The sequence below is a fragment of the Salvelinus alpinus genome, chromosome 22, assembly GCF_045679555.1.
Source record: "Salvelinus alpinus chromosome 22, SLU_Salpinus.1, whole genome shotgun sequence".
NCBI classification, from domain to species: domain Eukaryota; kingdom Metazoa; phylum Chordata; class Actinopteri; order Salmoniformes; family Salmonidae; genus Salvelinus; species Salvelinus alpinus.
Window position 1 is genome coordinate 15,048,438 of NC_092107.1, and position 16,576 is coordinate 15,065,013.

Genomic DNA, 16,576 nt, shown 5'->3' on the forward strand with positions numbered 1-16,576 from the left:
AGCAAGGCTACAGAATCAAGGTTTACAGCAGCGCCTCTGTAAAGAAATGTTGAAGTCTTTAGAAGGACTGGAGCAAACATTGAGAAAGTGTAAAGATCAAATCCAGCCACCCAGTGCGAGAAACATGGAGGCCATGCTAATTACTAGCCCCATACTTCCCCTGTACACAGACACTCTCTCTCTCTCTCTCTCTCTCTCTCTCTCTCTCTCTCTCTCTCTCTCTCTCTCTCTCTCTCTCTCTCTCTCTCTCTCTCTCTCTCTCTCTCTCTCTCTCTTTGTTCCTTCCTTTCTTTGCCTTGTCCTCCGACCAACACTCACTTGCTTTTCTTCTTTTACCATTCAAGATGGATTTTCAAATATTCAAAGAAGAGTTTTGTAACTGTTTCCACATCGCACGATATAGGTAGGTAACCATTAGCATCCCTGTGAGACTCCTCTCATTTATCATCCTTGCGTAGTAGGTTCATTCGTAACATTGTGTGACTGGCCTTGGTGCAAAACTACCCTTGTTCAAAATACCACTACAGTACATTTAATGCGTCATAAATCGTTTGTGGCACTTATCAAGTACATACTTATTAAGAAAGAAAAAAAATCTGCCTCCTCACTCTCCCTAGCTGGCACCTTTTCTCTAATGTTGAATGACAAAGGACAGTGAAGGCGTGCATATGTTTTAATATGGGTGTTTATGTGAGTGTGTATACTGTGTACACAGTACGTGTATACACATAGTTGTATCGAGAATTATTTAGGGTGTATATGTGTGTGTGCACGCTTGTGTGAATTTGGGTGGAGGTGGGGGGGATGGGTCTAGTTGCTACGCGTCGCTTCGACTCCTTTTCAGTACCCCTTGAATGCTGGAGCTGTTTCCATGGTAACACTGACCCCTGGGAGTAGATGCTTTTCACCAGGAGCCTCTTTATAATAGATTCACAGCTCGGAAACAAAGGGGGAAAAATACACTCTTTCTCTCTCCCTTTTTTTTTGTCCAGAAACGACTCTCTCTGTCAATGTTACAATGTTTGTCGAAGGAGTAAAAACAGCTCACTCTTATTTCTCCCCTATGCTACAGCATTGAAAAAAGATATTGAGTATATAACAATTTTTATACTTCTATTTCCTTTTGCTAGCCCCCTCTATTTCAAGCTCGATTCACTCTCTTTTTCTCTGTCTGTCAGTTATTTCTAATATACTCCCTATTCGCACTCTTTGTTTGTTATCTTACCTCCTTCTCTATTGTTCTGGGTTGTTTCAAGTTATTATCTTGGTTACCTCTTTTCTTCCGTTCCCTCGCCCAGTCCCTTCCTCTATTCAATTGATATCACACTTCTGTCATGTAGAGATACAATGTTAAGGCAGTGTGAAATCAGTGCAGTAACCATCTCTATGTCCTCTCTCTCTGCTCCTCTCCCCAGGCCAAGCTGATAGTACCAAACAGCACAGCAGGTCTGATCATTGGTAAAGGTGGAGCCACAGTCAAGGCTGTCATGGAGCAGTCAGGCGCCTGGGTGCAGCTCTCCCAAAAACCAGAGGGCATCAACCTGCAGGAGCGAGTGGTCACCATTAGCGGAGAGCCCGAGCAGAACCGTAAAGCCGTGGAGATCATCGTTCAGAAGATCCAGGAGGACCCCCAGAGCAGCAGCTGCCTCAACATCAGCTACTCCAATATCTCCGGCCCTGTGGCCAACTCCAACCCCACCGGCTCTCCCTACGCCAACTCAGCCGAGGTGAACCCCGCTGCTGCTGCTGCCGCCGCTGCCACAGCCTCCAGCCTCCTGGGTCAGGCCACCATGCAGAGTATGGGCGGCTTCCCCACCACCATGGGTCCCAGCTTCTCAGGCAACGACCTCCTGACCATTACCTCGGCCCTCAACACGTTAGCCAGCTACGGCTACAACACCAACTCCCTGGGCCTGGGGCTCAACCCCGCTGCAGCCTCAGGAGTCCTGGCCGCCGTAGCGGCAAGCGCTAACCCCGCCGCGGCTGCCGCTGCAAACCTCCTGGCATCCTACGCCAGCGATGCCTCCACCAGCGCAGGCCACCAGGCCGCCTCCCTGGGAGGCTTCACCCTGGGCTCGCTGGCCGCGGCCACGGGGGCCACCAACGGCTACCTGAGTGCCTCATCCCCGCTGATGGCACAATCCCTGATGGCCACTGAGAAGCAGATGCAGGAGGGGGCCAAGGACGTGGTGGAGATTGCTGTTCCCGAAAACCTGGTCGGAGCCATCTTGGGGAAAGGAGGGAAAACGCTAGTGGAGTACCAGGAGCTGACTGGAGCCCGGATCCAGATCTCCAAAAAGGGAGAGTTCATTCCCGGCACCCGGAACCGTAAAGTTACCATAACCGGCTCTCCGGCGTCAACGCAGGCAGCTCAGTATCTGATCAGCCAACGGATCACGTATGAGCAGGGTGTGCGCGCCACCAACCCACAGAAGGTGGGCTAGAAAAAGGGAATGGAATGGAGGAAAACGAGTGGGGGCTTGGGGAGTAATGCAAAGTGAGAGAGAAATGGAGAGGAGAGCAAGAATGTTGGAAGGAATCGTCCACACGTTTTTTCGTGTTTCAGTATTGTAAAAATGATGTGACGCAAATATTTGCTCGGAGAGAGGAGAAAGTGTAATGCGGAATACAAATGAAAATAAGGTGTAAAATGTAAATACGGTTTTATTACTTAAGTCTTGATCTTTCGGGATTTTTTATTGTTTTGTTTTTTTGTTCTTTTGTTTTTTGTTTGTTTGGCTATTCTCCGGACAGTGGTGAATGCGATTTTAAACTGGCATGCTGCCGCGCTGCAGTTTGGAAAAGGGGGGCGGTGGGGGTACTGGGGGCCGACCCCCATGGAATCAGCCCCTTCCCCACCCCCACCCCCATTCCTGTGTAGCTCACTGATTTTTTTCTTCAGATTTGCCTTCAGTTTCAATTTGCCCCTTACCCTGCCCCCCACTTTTCGCCCTCCCCCTACAAGGGTCTGAGAAGACTGCAAACAAGTGCTTGGTTTGAGATCTAAGGAAAATCCCTGTAGTTGACGACATCCCCCTACATTCCCCCATCCCTCGCCCCTCTCACAGCCCCCCCCCCCCCCTCTCTGTTTTGGGTAAAGGAGGTTGAGAGATGTGCCCTCCTATCCCTATTGCCTCGCGCCTTAGGTTCTGATTTAGCCAGATGCATGCTATGTCACGCTCCATATTTATATATGGGATGCTCGCGTTTCATATGTAGGACAAAGGCAGAGACGCATGGTGCATCTCATTGGGTCAGAATTCTAGCATAGCGCAAGAGTACATATAGAGGTTGGGGCATTTTTCTCAACAAGGTTTGCAGTCTGATATTATGATTATTATTATGATTATTATAGATATCATCATCATTATTTATTAATATGATTTCACCCATAAAGTTCGGTATTTTCCTTGTTTTTTAAATCTGTGAATTCAGGTTGACATGAATGTAAAGACTATTTTTTGATTTGATTTGTTTAATTTAAGTGGATTTAATAGTTTGTCACGTAGTGTAATATACAGTATGTCTTATTTAAGTCCAGTAAAAACTGCACCACCGTAGGGACCACTACAGTGATTACGAAGAATAAGGGTTAGCTTTGATATCCAGCAAAGAGCAGGACAGTAAATATTCACATTAAAACACAAACACACACAAACCCTCTGATGCCATTTCAGTGCTAAAAAGGGATTATAACATATCTACATGGCAGATTACGGTGAAATCAAGCAGACTAGTCTCTATCTACATACATAGCTGCACAATGAAAATGCCACTTGCACAACAGGCCCAAGAGCAGCGTTCACATTCTTGCAGGAACAAAGTTCTCTAATAACGTCAACCCCCAAAGTTGTTTCAATGTTGTCTGAGCTCAGATTTCTCTCCTCTCTCCAGCTTAGCCTGTGTCCCTCAACATTGTGAAAAGCCAAAGTGTTGTTGGGACTGTAGGGCCATAGCCGTCTCCACTGAGATATCCAGCGAGCGCTGCTCTTCTGCCTGTGGCACTCTAACAACACTGTCTAGACAGGCCAGCCGAGACACCAGGAACAAGAGCACTTAGAACCTAGAGGTGGTGACCCCGCCAGGATACGTACATACTACTGAAAAATACAAACACTGAAGATGAGAAAGTTGATAGTTGAAACGATTTCACTAGGGTCCAAGCAGATTGCCAGGCCCCGTCTCATTGCAAACAGATCTATTTCAAGGTAGTTCATATTTAGAAGTTGTTTCCCCTAATACTTTCTCTTATCAAGCAGTGTTCTTCTGTCCACGATGAACGGGGGGAATGTAAGGTGCTACGGTCTGTTGGGCGTAAACTACAAGTCTAATGGTTGTGGGTTATTCTGATTTTGGCAAACTGTAGGGACCTCCCACTACACACTCCCTGCAATGGATACTACCCACTAACCTATAAGCTGCTAAAGATGTTTTGGTTTGTTTTATCTTGTTTTGTTTTTTTGCAATCGGAGTACACTGAAGTCCATCTTAATGCACTGTGAAGTGTGGGGATCTTTTTCTCTGCCCATGAGGTCAGGGCTGTGTGCTGTAGGAGCTTGGTCACAGGCATATGCGTTATTATTCTGCCAGGGAAATGTACACATGAAAATACCAGGCAACTAATCATATCTCATGAACAAAACTCTATTTGCATACAATATCAGTTCTCAGTTAGATATGCAAGACGAGGAAAGAGTATTCATGTTTCTAAACACTACGTTGAAACCGTGATCCTGGATTGAGGCTTTGGATGCGCTTTGACTCAGTTTGGCAATGAAAGTAATGTGGTTGTAGAAACAGTCTCTATTTGGAGGATGGGATTGGGGGGGGGGGGGGGGGGGTGGAGTGGCAGGTGTGCATGTTCAGCTTTTGCTGTTCAAAGACAACAGTTGGAGGTATGTGGAGTTTTATCCCAATTTTGACCGGGTTGCTCTTTTTTTTAAGATACTCTAATCGTCCGACTTCCCTTTTCATATTTGCTGTTTTCACAAACAGTTGAAATTGATATATTCTGTTAGCCAACTGAAAATGGCGGGCTAACCTAAAATGTGATTCCTTCTAAAATGCCAAAGGAGGGGGGGGGCACATTTTGCTTGACACTAAACAATCTAACTTGGTCTGGTAAGGGAACCTATCTCCCCAATTGGACATTTAGACACTGTAATGTAAAGGAAATCTATCCAATGGTGGGCTCTCTCACTATGATTCAACATTGGGATGTTTTCTCTGTTGTCCATTGGAGCGACAGTGAGCGCGTATCTCGACAGGTTGGTAAGGAGGCTTCTCTATTCCCATCTAATACCATCCACTCTCCTCACCCCCCAACCTTTGTACCGCCGTGCACCCCATTCTTACACATCAACCCAGAGCCCCCCTCTCACATCTCTCCATGGGTGATAATGTCGGGTGATAATGTCTGGTGTTACGATGCATGTCTGCTTGACCTTCCAGACCACAACCACTCCAAAACAATGACTGTCTGAGTCTCCTAATGCTTTGAGGGTAGAGAGGACAGAGTTCCCTTGGTTGTAGAGCTGAGCATGAGAGTCTAGTTAGTGACCATTTTGCCAGCAGCAGTGAGAACAAATTAGTAGGTGGCAGAGGAAGTAACCTGCAACCAGGCAACTAAGAGAGAGAGAGCTACTATCTGACTTCATTCTGTCAATCCCCTGGCAAGTGGCTTGAAACCATATTTTATTATGTATGTTAGTGATAGGAGTGAAAGCATTATGCTACATTTGGTACACATGCCCAGATACATACAGTCCATTCATAAACACATTTACATAGATTGCGAGTAGAATAAGGGAAATACTGCACTTTGAAGTCATTAAGAAATGACAGAGATTACTGGATATAAGCGATACTACAACTGTGACAAATCAATGTGAATGATATCAAATAGAACAATATCAAATACCTGTAGTTGGAGATCACGGGAAGGTGCCAACAACATTTGTCAAAGGACGGCTTTGTTATCTTTTTATCTAATTCAACAAAATTACCCCATGATGATGGGGTTTTAGGGTGTCCATTTTTGGTTGGTTTGTAATTTAGGGGATCTAGATAAAATGTGATGAGTACTGGAAGCAATATACGTAGTAGCATGTTGTCCTTGTATTGTCTTTTTGTTCTGTCCATTGTAAAAGCTTAGGATTTACCTAGATGTTGAAATAGATTTACATAATTACGATTTTGTGAAATTGCTGCTATTTAATAAGTGATGTACTAAAAATAAAGTTAAAACATATCTGATTGGTCGTTTAGCAGGGTGTTCTAGTTCCAAGAGGTGTACTAAATGCTATACATGCTGATAAGATAATAATTACTGTAAAAACAAACTCAACAAATAAACCTGTGCCAAAATAGATCTTTAAAGACTGAAACTGAAAATACGCGTGATTTAAAAAACATTACATGAAAGGAAACGTACTTTTATAAGAAAAAAATGTGAGAAGTGCCAAACGAACCATATTTATAATTGTAAATAGAAGGAAATGGTACAAGTGACTTTTTTGTTGTTGAGTAAAATCGATGAAAAAAAAAAAACGTTTTAGTTAAACTTTTAATTCCCCCTTTACTTACTATATGACATGAAATAAGGGATTGTGGAGGAAGGGAGCCATCTTGTTAGCTAGTAATCCAGAATTCCTTGAATAATACAGTACTTAGACTCCGGGGCCAGAAGAATCAACATATAGATAGATTAGCATGGTTAATGATACACATGATATTAACATTCTTAATACAGCCTTTTATAGTTCTGAAAATGTATTTTGTGGAGATAGATGTTATCTTTTTTGCACGTCTATATTGCATGATATCAAAGTGAAGTGTGGACAAAAAAAATGTTAGAAAAAAATATCGTACAACATTTTTGGCCCGGTGTGTATTCTTCATTTTGAAGACAAATCGTTGCATGCCAACAATGGAAAAGCCTTTTCATTTTCCTTGACACAATTTCAAACGTGTGTTGTTTTCACTAAGAACATGCAGGGACATAGTCCATTAGAGCAAGGCCACAGTATAATTAGATTGTATGACTGGATGAGTATTTTGTGAGAACTTTGTCTAGGCATTAAAACAGTCTTAGAGAGATAGGAACAAACTTTTAATCAAACATGAAGCAATTTGTTTTTTTCTGGTTGTGCTTCTTTTACTAAAACTGAGTTATTTAATCCTGAATGAATTTTAATGCTTTTTACATAGATATGGAGATATTGTCCAGGAGTGTACTCACCTCTGCATAAGTTTGCATATCACTCTTCGATCATGACTTCAGGGCTTGAGTGTCCATGTGTTTTGTGTGAATAACTAACATCAGGTAGGCCAGATCTGGCCCTAGTGTCATTCTAACCATCTGTTTCCCCTTTCGCTCCCTCTGAGCTTGATCTCTTGTCTTGATGTAAATATGCACTTTATATTTCTCATTTAGACAGATTTCTCATTTAAACCCCCATCTCCTGAAAGGAAACTAGGAAAAGTATTTTGATGTGTCAAACTAGGCCGTGTGTAGGCACCATGATTTTTCACACTCTGTTGCTGTTCAGCTTTGTATTTCTCAAAATCCTGGGTCTCTCCAGAATTTGGGACAAGGTGTGTGTGACTCTATAATCACTGAATTTGGTCTCATTACATAATTACACTTTCTACGACAAAATATATATTTTGCCAATATTCCCCATGTTGTCAATTGCCCAACTGTCATTCAGTTTCACCATTAGACAACTGAATGGTGTTGGCATACTCAAAAGGGGATTGTAAATGACAAAAGCTGGTCAGCCACAAGAAAACATAGCTTGTCCTCACTTAACACAGAATTTGGACTTAGGTATATTTCTGAAGCTTTTAATAACAGTGTCAAAAAGGGACACTCAGTCTAAACTTTAACCAAATTGACATCCCTGTTCCTAGCGATGCCTCAGTTGCAGTACAATGTCAGCATGAGGTATACTGTATAGCCCTGTAGAGTAAGCTGAGATGGGGGTTTGTGCATTAGTGTAGTACCTTACTGTACAGCTGTGCATGTGCTATTGTCTGTCTCTCTCGTGTCTGTGTGTCTGCAGTAGGTCAGCATCATGGTGTCGTCTCCATGTTGCTGGGCGAACAGATCTGTTTTGTGATGTGCAGAGGAATGCAAACGTATGGTTCACCTGCTGTAGGTGACATCATTGCTTTTCAGTAGGTGTGTGGCTATTAGTGCTCAACTCCAAAACCTCACAATGCCCCAACCCCCGCCCTCCTCGCTCACACCCACTCCCACCACCCTTAGCCAGACATTCACGGAACCCAGGGTCCCACTCTTGAGCTTGTACCCCATCGAAGCACCAGCAATTTTAGACTGCATTTGTCATATCACTGTTCAGTTCCTCTTTTTTGTTTTCCTGTTTTTTATTTGTACTACGCTCTCTAACCTAGACCAATTATAACAAAATGCCATTCATATGTATCCTGTTTACTCCCCCTTTTCTCCTTTTTGCACTTTCACTGCCCCCCTTTTCCAACCACTCCCCCACACTTCTGCACCGATCCCGCCACACCACCAAACCCACCTCCTCCTCCTCCTCCTCCTCCTCGAGTTTCTCCCGAGTGCCAAACAAAAACAGTACCATTCCAAACTTTTTTGAGTTTTCTTGTATGTTGGACATCCATTGGACGCACCCATGAAGCCAGCATGTTCCTCCATAACATGATGTCAGTCATGACGCCTCAACATTACCCAAAAGAAACAGATCAAAAACCCCCAAGCTAAAAGCAGACCTGGATTAACCCGGTAAAGGCTGGCTACCTCTCATAAACTGCTTTTCCTAATTCTCTACCATCTCTTCAACCTCCAGGACATCATTGATTGTGTGCCATAGTGTTGGGGGCACTTGTCACTCTCCTCACCCCCAAGTCTCTCCATTTGATTTCGATGGGAAAAATAAAAAATCCATTTCTAATGACGATTTTTTTCTTTAACATTAAACCACACTCAGAATGGTGTAAGGAGTGTAATCGTCAGCTGCGCAGCCATCCTCTGTCTTCTGAACTTTGAACTTTTCACCCCTCATGAACTTTATTGACCTTCTTCCTCCCCTTCTATGTTCATCAAACTGTTTGGACTTAAATCTCCATTCCATCACCAAAACTATTTGAGACTGTGCAATTCTAGTTGAAATTATTTGATTTTTTTTGCTTGTTTCTCATCATTGGGGCAATTCTCAGAGATAAAGAATGAAAAATCATCCACAAAAAAATACAGGCAAACAAAAAAAACTAAACAACTGTTTCTCCACAATTTCATTTTTCTCTCATTGTAAATATTTTTGTCAGATTTTGTTGAGCTGTAAAGAGAGGCGTGTTCAACAGAATGGGGCCGGCAGCATAAAACCCACTTAGTGGAAAGAGGAAAAGGAAGACGCACCCCATACATCTACTCATTTGTTCTGCTACAGTAGCTTGTTGTATTGACATTGGTGTGACCTGCTGTATTTGTTGTTGTTTATTTCCATGCTAGCTCCACTTAGATAAAAGGATGTAAAAACGCAAAAGAGAATTAAGTTCTGGAGCTGAAAATCATCCTCGTGATAGAATTGTTTACATTTGCTACCGTAGCTGTATCCGTTGGTGGTTTCGTTTTGCTTAGTGTGAGTCGTAGTTATTGTAATGCTTGGTAGTGGAAGAACATATCAATGTGGAGAACTTGCTAGACTCAGCACCTTACACTAGATGTGGGACACACAAGACTAGGGAAAACCGTGTCGCTCCCAAACCACAAAAAGGAAGTTGAGCCCTCTTTAGTGCAATAGAGTCACATGATAAAAGTGATATAGTTTATAACTACGATTATGTTAATTAGGCATATTGTAGGTGGGCGTTGCTGAATGTAAATGCCAACATGACAAAGGTGCCCGAAGTGCCAACTGAGACATATCTCGGTCAGTGAGTTTAGTAGATCGAAGAAGACTGAAAGTATTCATTTGACACAGCTAGACTGGACTGACCATATCATTGCTTAGCTTTGTGCTCCACTCACAATGCTTTATGCTGCCAGCCTCATTTTCTGATAACACTTCATGAGTTATTTATTTCCAACCTATTATATACTATTAATAAATGACAACACAACAAGAAAAAGGGAATGACTGGAAAGGTGAATTATTGTTTTGTTTTTTAGTATTTTAGTGGTTGCTTTTAACACCATTCATTAACTGACTTAAAGAGTATTGAATATTTAATGTAATTGTAGCATTGTGTTTGTAAAAAAAAAAGTTAAAAAAAGTAGTGAGTTGTGTTTATTGACTTGTGGATTACCAGTGAAGTCAGCAATCTAGTGCTAATATATATTTAATCTTTTTTTTAAGGATTATTCTTTTCCGACAGCAACAACAGTCATTATAAATGTTCATTTTAGCATCACCTGTCTTCTGTTGTCTTATTCTTCACCTCCCACTACACTCAGTCTCATCCAAGTAACACATTGCAAGTTTGTGCCTGAAACCATGTGCTTGGTCTGGGGGCGGGGCCATATGGTATGAGTGGCGTGTGTGTGTGTGTGTGTGTGAGTGTGTGTATGAGGGAGAGAGTGTGTGAATGGAAAGGCTGCTGTCTGAGCCTTGGTGGGTGGGTGTTCTGTCCAATGTCCACCAAAGCTAAAACCTGGAGGGCTTCCATTCACCAATGGAATCCCCTGACGTTATAGCTGGAACTTCATCATGTGTCCTGAGTCGACTCTATCGTTCATAACCCTCCCACCAAACCACTCTCCACCACTACCCTATCCCTGAGTCATCCCTTACCACACGCCAGCACCATGTGATGTTCTCCATCGATAACATACTACTCGACCAGATCCACATTAACATGTCTCCTCCATGTTTCCAAAAGGAGCCCGTTGCCAGTCAACCTGCTTCCCACCTGATACTCAACCATCCTCTCTAGCTGCCGGGGCCAGGCCCATCAGAAAACGATTCGTCTAAAAACAAGAGAATAGACAGAAAGAGAAATAGTGATTCTCAGGGTATCTTCTTGATCTACCTTTATATCCTGCATTCTGCAGTTGTCCCACTTTATTCTGCCCTAATGATTTCTATGGAGCCCAAAGACGACGATGATTTCCAATGTTCATGTAATGGTTGCTTAGCAATTATTCTGAGGGATGATATGCACCCACTTAAAGGAGCAAGCAAATGCTGTATTGTTTACAACCTAAATGAGACCAACGCTGTTGAAAAAGAATGTGTAGGACAAAAAAATTACGTATTACGTATTGCTAAATGATGACATTTCAACAACAATTTGTGTGACATGAGTTAATGTAATTATGAGTCATTGCATGTTACTATTTTTTGCAATGAAAATATCTTTTTTTTGAACTGTTAGAATGGATGGTACATTGTCAAATTAGTGCAACATTTAGCCGCTAATAATAAAACAAACGTTGGTGTCAGTGTTCATGTCACCATCAGGAGAGGTTTTGGACCAATGAATGCAAAATGTTGTAACGGTTTTGTTCATTTGTACATGGTAATAATGGGTCAAATAAACCATTGAAGCTAATTGTCAGGAAGACATCATTAGTCTTACTAATTAATTCATCAAGGCCCACACATTGGTTTACCACGTTAATACTCAAAGAGGTGCTTGAAAAACAGTTGATATTGGACAGAATACAGTTAATACTATAACCAAACCCCAAAAGAGGTAAGTTAAACACCCCTTGTCCTGTAATACAACGTTGCACATGATATTGTGGTGTTTCACAAACACACATGTTTACCCGAGGCAGAAAGAATATTTCAAGCGGGTTTAGGTATTTAAGGAGGACATGAATGACAATGTTGGACATTACCATGTTTTTGCTGAACAAGCAGCGTAGCAATCAGAGGTTATGAGACGATCTGAAAGGTTGGGACTCGTCTCACCTCATCCAGCACACCCAATACAATAGAAATGACACCATCAAGATGGAGGCTATGTTGCTCTTTGACATTTTCATCCTCCCACTGTCACTGTGCACCAACCAGTTCATCCAACCAGCAAACACCACCCCCACGCATTCACCATGTCTCCACAGCCAACCTATCAGGACCTGTGGATTTAGGCAGATCCAAGCTACTTCTGGCCAATGGGCTTAGACCTCTCCATGCATTGGCTATTGGTTTATTGACCTGCAGCACAGCAGAGTCCCCAGGTTTATCAACATTCACAGCATGGTCTGAAAACCAAACCTGTCTCACAAACCTTCCATACATTAAAGAAGTACCTCCAAGGTTCAGAATGAAGCAGAGTTTATGGTTTACGGCACACACCTCCCAAGTCATTAAATCAAGGCAATTTGTAAGGCCGCTAAAATAACGTTATGGTACAATATGAAGCCAGAAATTGTAATGAGCCTCTGAGCAACGTAATAGAGCAATGTCAGAACTTTGATGCGCCTTTTGTTAGGCACTACAGTAGATGTGTTTGTTTTGTGTCCTTGATAGCTTTGTAGTCACTCCAGAACGTCAATGGACTGAAAGGAGGTAAGTTATGAGATTAATGGAGAATAACTGAACCTAAAAGGGATAGTTCAGCCAAATTACAACATTGGTTTCCTTACCCTGTAAGCAGTCTATGGACAAAGTATGACAGCAATCCATGCTTTACATTTTAGCATTTGTGGCACAAATCCCATTCCAGTCATGGGACCAATATTAGCATTTTTCACGCATCATGTCCAAATCATCCAAGGTCATGAAAATTGATTGTGAAGCTCAACAAAGTCACATATGCACTATCGTTCAAAAGTTTGGGGTCACTTAGAAATGTCCTTGTTTTTGAAAGAAAAGCACATTTTTTGTCCATTAAAACATCAAATTGTTCAGAAATACAGTGTAGACATTATTAATGTTGTAAATGACTATTGTAGCTGGAAACGGCAGATTTTTTATGGAATATCTACATAGGCGTACAGAGGCCCATTCTCAGCAACCATCACTCCTGTGTTCCAATGGCACGTTGTGTTAGCTAATCCAAGTTTATCCTTTTCAAAGGCTAATTGATCATTAAAAAACACTTTTGCAATTATGTTAGCACAGCTGAAAACTGTTGTTCTGATTAAAAAAGCACTAAAACTAGCCTTTTATAGACTAGTTGAGTATCTGGAGCATCAGCATTTGTGGGTTCGATTACAGGCTCAAAATGGCCAGAAAGGTAGTGTATGTTTTGAAAAGGATGTGCAAAAAATGACTTGAATGGGATTTGTGCTACAAATTCAAAAACGTTAGCATGTTGAAACAGTGCTAGGGAAACCAAACCAAAGCATTGATTGCTGTCATACCTTGTCCATAGACTGCTTACAGGGTAAGGAAACCAAAATGTCATTTTTGGAATTTGGGTGAACTATCCCTTTAAAGGGTCTGTTTGCACTGTATTATTCACTCTACGGAATACTACTCAATCCCTGTAAGCCCCATTTGTGGCTTGTGTTTTCCGTGAAACCTCTGGGCATCTGGTGAAGCCGCTACAATGACAGATTAGGCCCCTCCATATACCTCCCATCTATCTCTCCTGCCAGTTGGACTGGATTGGTGGTAGGACAGCTTGTGTTTCATCTTCGCCAATGCTGCCAATCCTGCTAATTGTGCATCTCTCCTGCCTGAGGCGACATTGATTTTCCGTCTCCTCCTAGCTGCTCTTTTTCCATTCCCTTGTTCATCCCAAGAATCCCTGTAAATCCCAGACCGGCTGTTCCATGGAATTCCCTAGTCCCATTCGGAAATTTAGATAGGAGAGGTAGGATAGACGTAATGCCTTGTTGCTGAGATCTCTGTGCTTCTCCTCACTGCTGATGCTAGTGTTGGCTAACATCCTACTCAGTTCTAGAGGACAGAGAGTGCGAGACAAAGAGTTTGCCCTAATACAGTATGCTTGAGGCTGGAGCGAATAGATTGTGCACCTAGTTCTTCTACTTGCTCCCTCACCTAAGAACAAGGACATCAAAGACAACTCCCATTAATAATGTCATAATAACAGCCTAGTCAGGACTTGACCCTATGGGGTTCACAGGATAAAATATAGATGATGGAATAAATGTCCACATTATCCCCTCATAGATAAGATGACAGCACTTTATCATGTGCCATAGATACAAAGGCAGAGTCCTCCAAGGCAATTTTAGCAAACATGGGGGGGGGGGGGGGATGCTACATTACACATATAGTAATTGATGTGTACAAAAATGTGTTGCTAATAATTATTTTTTACCTGCGTTTTGCACAATCAGACTGTAAACCGGAACTGCTTTGCCTGTGGCTACAGTACGGTAGCATTAGTCCCATCACCAGACCTACTGTATGTAGCTGTTCAGATTTCTGTCTGCAACAGCACACCCATGTCCACCCACACCCTACTGCTCTGTTACCTAGGTCGCTGGTAAGGGGGCTATACATTTGCCAGAATAAACAGCAGATGTTTTGAATTTGAAAAATACACAAGCACTTAATCCTTGGCAAATCACAGTGCTATACTGCCTAATTGAATTCCACGGAAGCTCATTTCTATTCTCTCATGCTTGGCTATTCCAGGTACGGGTTGATACAGAGAGAGGAATAATAATGTGTCATAACAGCCAATGTTTGAGATTTGTTCCCTTACGAGATATTTTGACCAAGAATTAAGAGAAAGTTCTGACCAAGAATTAAAGATACAATTTTGACTAAGAATTAACACGGCTACGGAGACATTTAATGACAATTTCACCCTACCTCTGCTTGAATCAATAGATAAATGTATTTTTAATGCAATATTTTGTATAAAAATTAGGGAAGACAAATGTTTAATTATAGACTACATCAGATTTTAAAGTATTGGCTGATAAAGGAGATTATTTGTAATTTAATTACATTTGAAATTGGAATGTATATTTTTGACAAACAGAATGCTATTTGTATTTCGACTGCCTGTGGAAGACCGAGTTTGTGTTCTAACAGTTATACCGACATTTTCACATTTTTACAAGGACTCAGGTCAATGTTTGGGTTATTTCTTGAATGTTTTCATCTACTTATTGCATGTTTGTCTAGGAAACTAATACTTTGTCTTTGATTGAGGAAGATACAAATTGTAGACTGTCATAAGACTGAAATCTTGAAACTAAATCCACACTTGTTTTTCAGCATTCAATTGTTGCTGTCTACCATTTGCATGTACCTTCTATGCATTTAACAAGTATCCATCATTAAGAAAGTGATATCAAATTCCTGGACCTGGAAATGAACTTAAAACCACTGAGCTACAACAAACCCCAAGGTTGAAGAAAACCTCAACGGACCTCTCCCACTTAAACTTGCCATCTGCACTGGTACAAGAGGTGAGGAGTCCATATTTGACTAGCAACAATGGAAAAATGATTCCCACATCCTAAGCAACTAAAGTGGAAACTGCCTATTGTCCTTTGGCAACACTTTACATTACATAGGCATTGAACTTACTAGCCTGTTAGTGTAATAGGCTGTACCACAGGTAGTTACATTGGTATGAGGGCGGGGCCTATGCAATGACAGGTGTAGCCAATGATCTTATAATTATGGTACTTTGCGTCACGGCCAGTTTATAGATTATATTTCAGAACATTTATTCCACAGACCAAAATCTGTATTTATTCCATCTGGTTTATCATTCTCTTTAAATCAAATTGATTTAACAATTTATGCCAGTCAGATAAGCAAAATACTGAACAATGATTGTACGTTTTTGTATGTTTATTTTTGTGGTTGTTGCTGTTGTGATATTTCTAACCAACATTACAGATTATGTTTAAAATAAGAGACACATTACATTCTTAACTATTCCAAAAAGAACTTTAAATGTAATTAATGTTTGATTATTATGTGTATAAATACAAGTTAGAATAAATACGTTTAAATTGCGATGCAAAAGCTGTGATTTTAAAACACTGTAGCGTGTACAGTGATTCCTTTATCAATTTTATGGTACATGATATGTTCTGCAATCTTGCAGTTGTTGTTTTTCAGTTCTTGGGCATATGCTTTAATAAATACATTTTCTACTGTATACAAGGGAAGCCTAAGCAGTGCCTGCTGTATTATTCCAATATCCTATATGTGAACTGTCTCTGTGTGGTTAGTATCAACATGATCCTACAGGGAAATGAAGTGGGTGACAGTACAGCATACCAATAGAATTCTGAGCCTGGGTGGGTTGTGGGTGGATTTGCATAATGGAAATGTTTTTTGGGTGCATATAATTTGCCAGCCGATGATGTGTGTGGGTGGGTGTGTGTGTGTGTGGGGGGGCAACTAAAACATTTTAATGTTTAATGCCATCATTCATTTCCGTCTTTTCGATAGCTTTTCAATAGCTAATGTTTGTATGGTCCTGAACTGTCTTTGTAAATGATACTTCATTTCATTAAATTATCCCAAGGGAACGGCATATACCGTACTTACTAAATGCTCACATAATTGATTATCAACCATAGCTGTGCCATGTATAGTCATTGTCCCAACAATTTGTGTTATACAGCTCATTTGAACAATTACAAAACAAGGCAGACAGGAATATTAAACGTACACTGACTCACTCATTTGCT

The 16,576-nt window shown here is 41.4% G+C and overlaps 1 protein-coding gene across 4 annotated transcripts in view; it reads left to right on the forward strand.

Annotated features, from left to right (window-relative positions):
- LOC139549094 (RNA-binding protein Nova-1-like) overlaps positions 1–16,054 on the forward strand; it is a 67,581-nt gene extending 51,527 nt beyond the window's left edge. For all 4 annotated transcript variants that reach the window (XM_071359217.1, XM_071359216.1, XM_071359214.1 and 1 more), the window contains one exon: positions 1,416–16,054. In XM_071359217.1, coding sequence (XP_071215318.1) covers positions 1,416–2,444 — 1,029 coding nt within the window. In that variant the 3' untranslated portion in view covers positions 2,445–16,054. The remainder of the gene's footprint in view (positions 1–1,415) is intronic.
- The last annotated feature ends 522 nt before the right edge of the window (positions 16,055–16,576 follow it).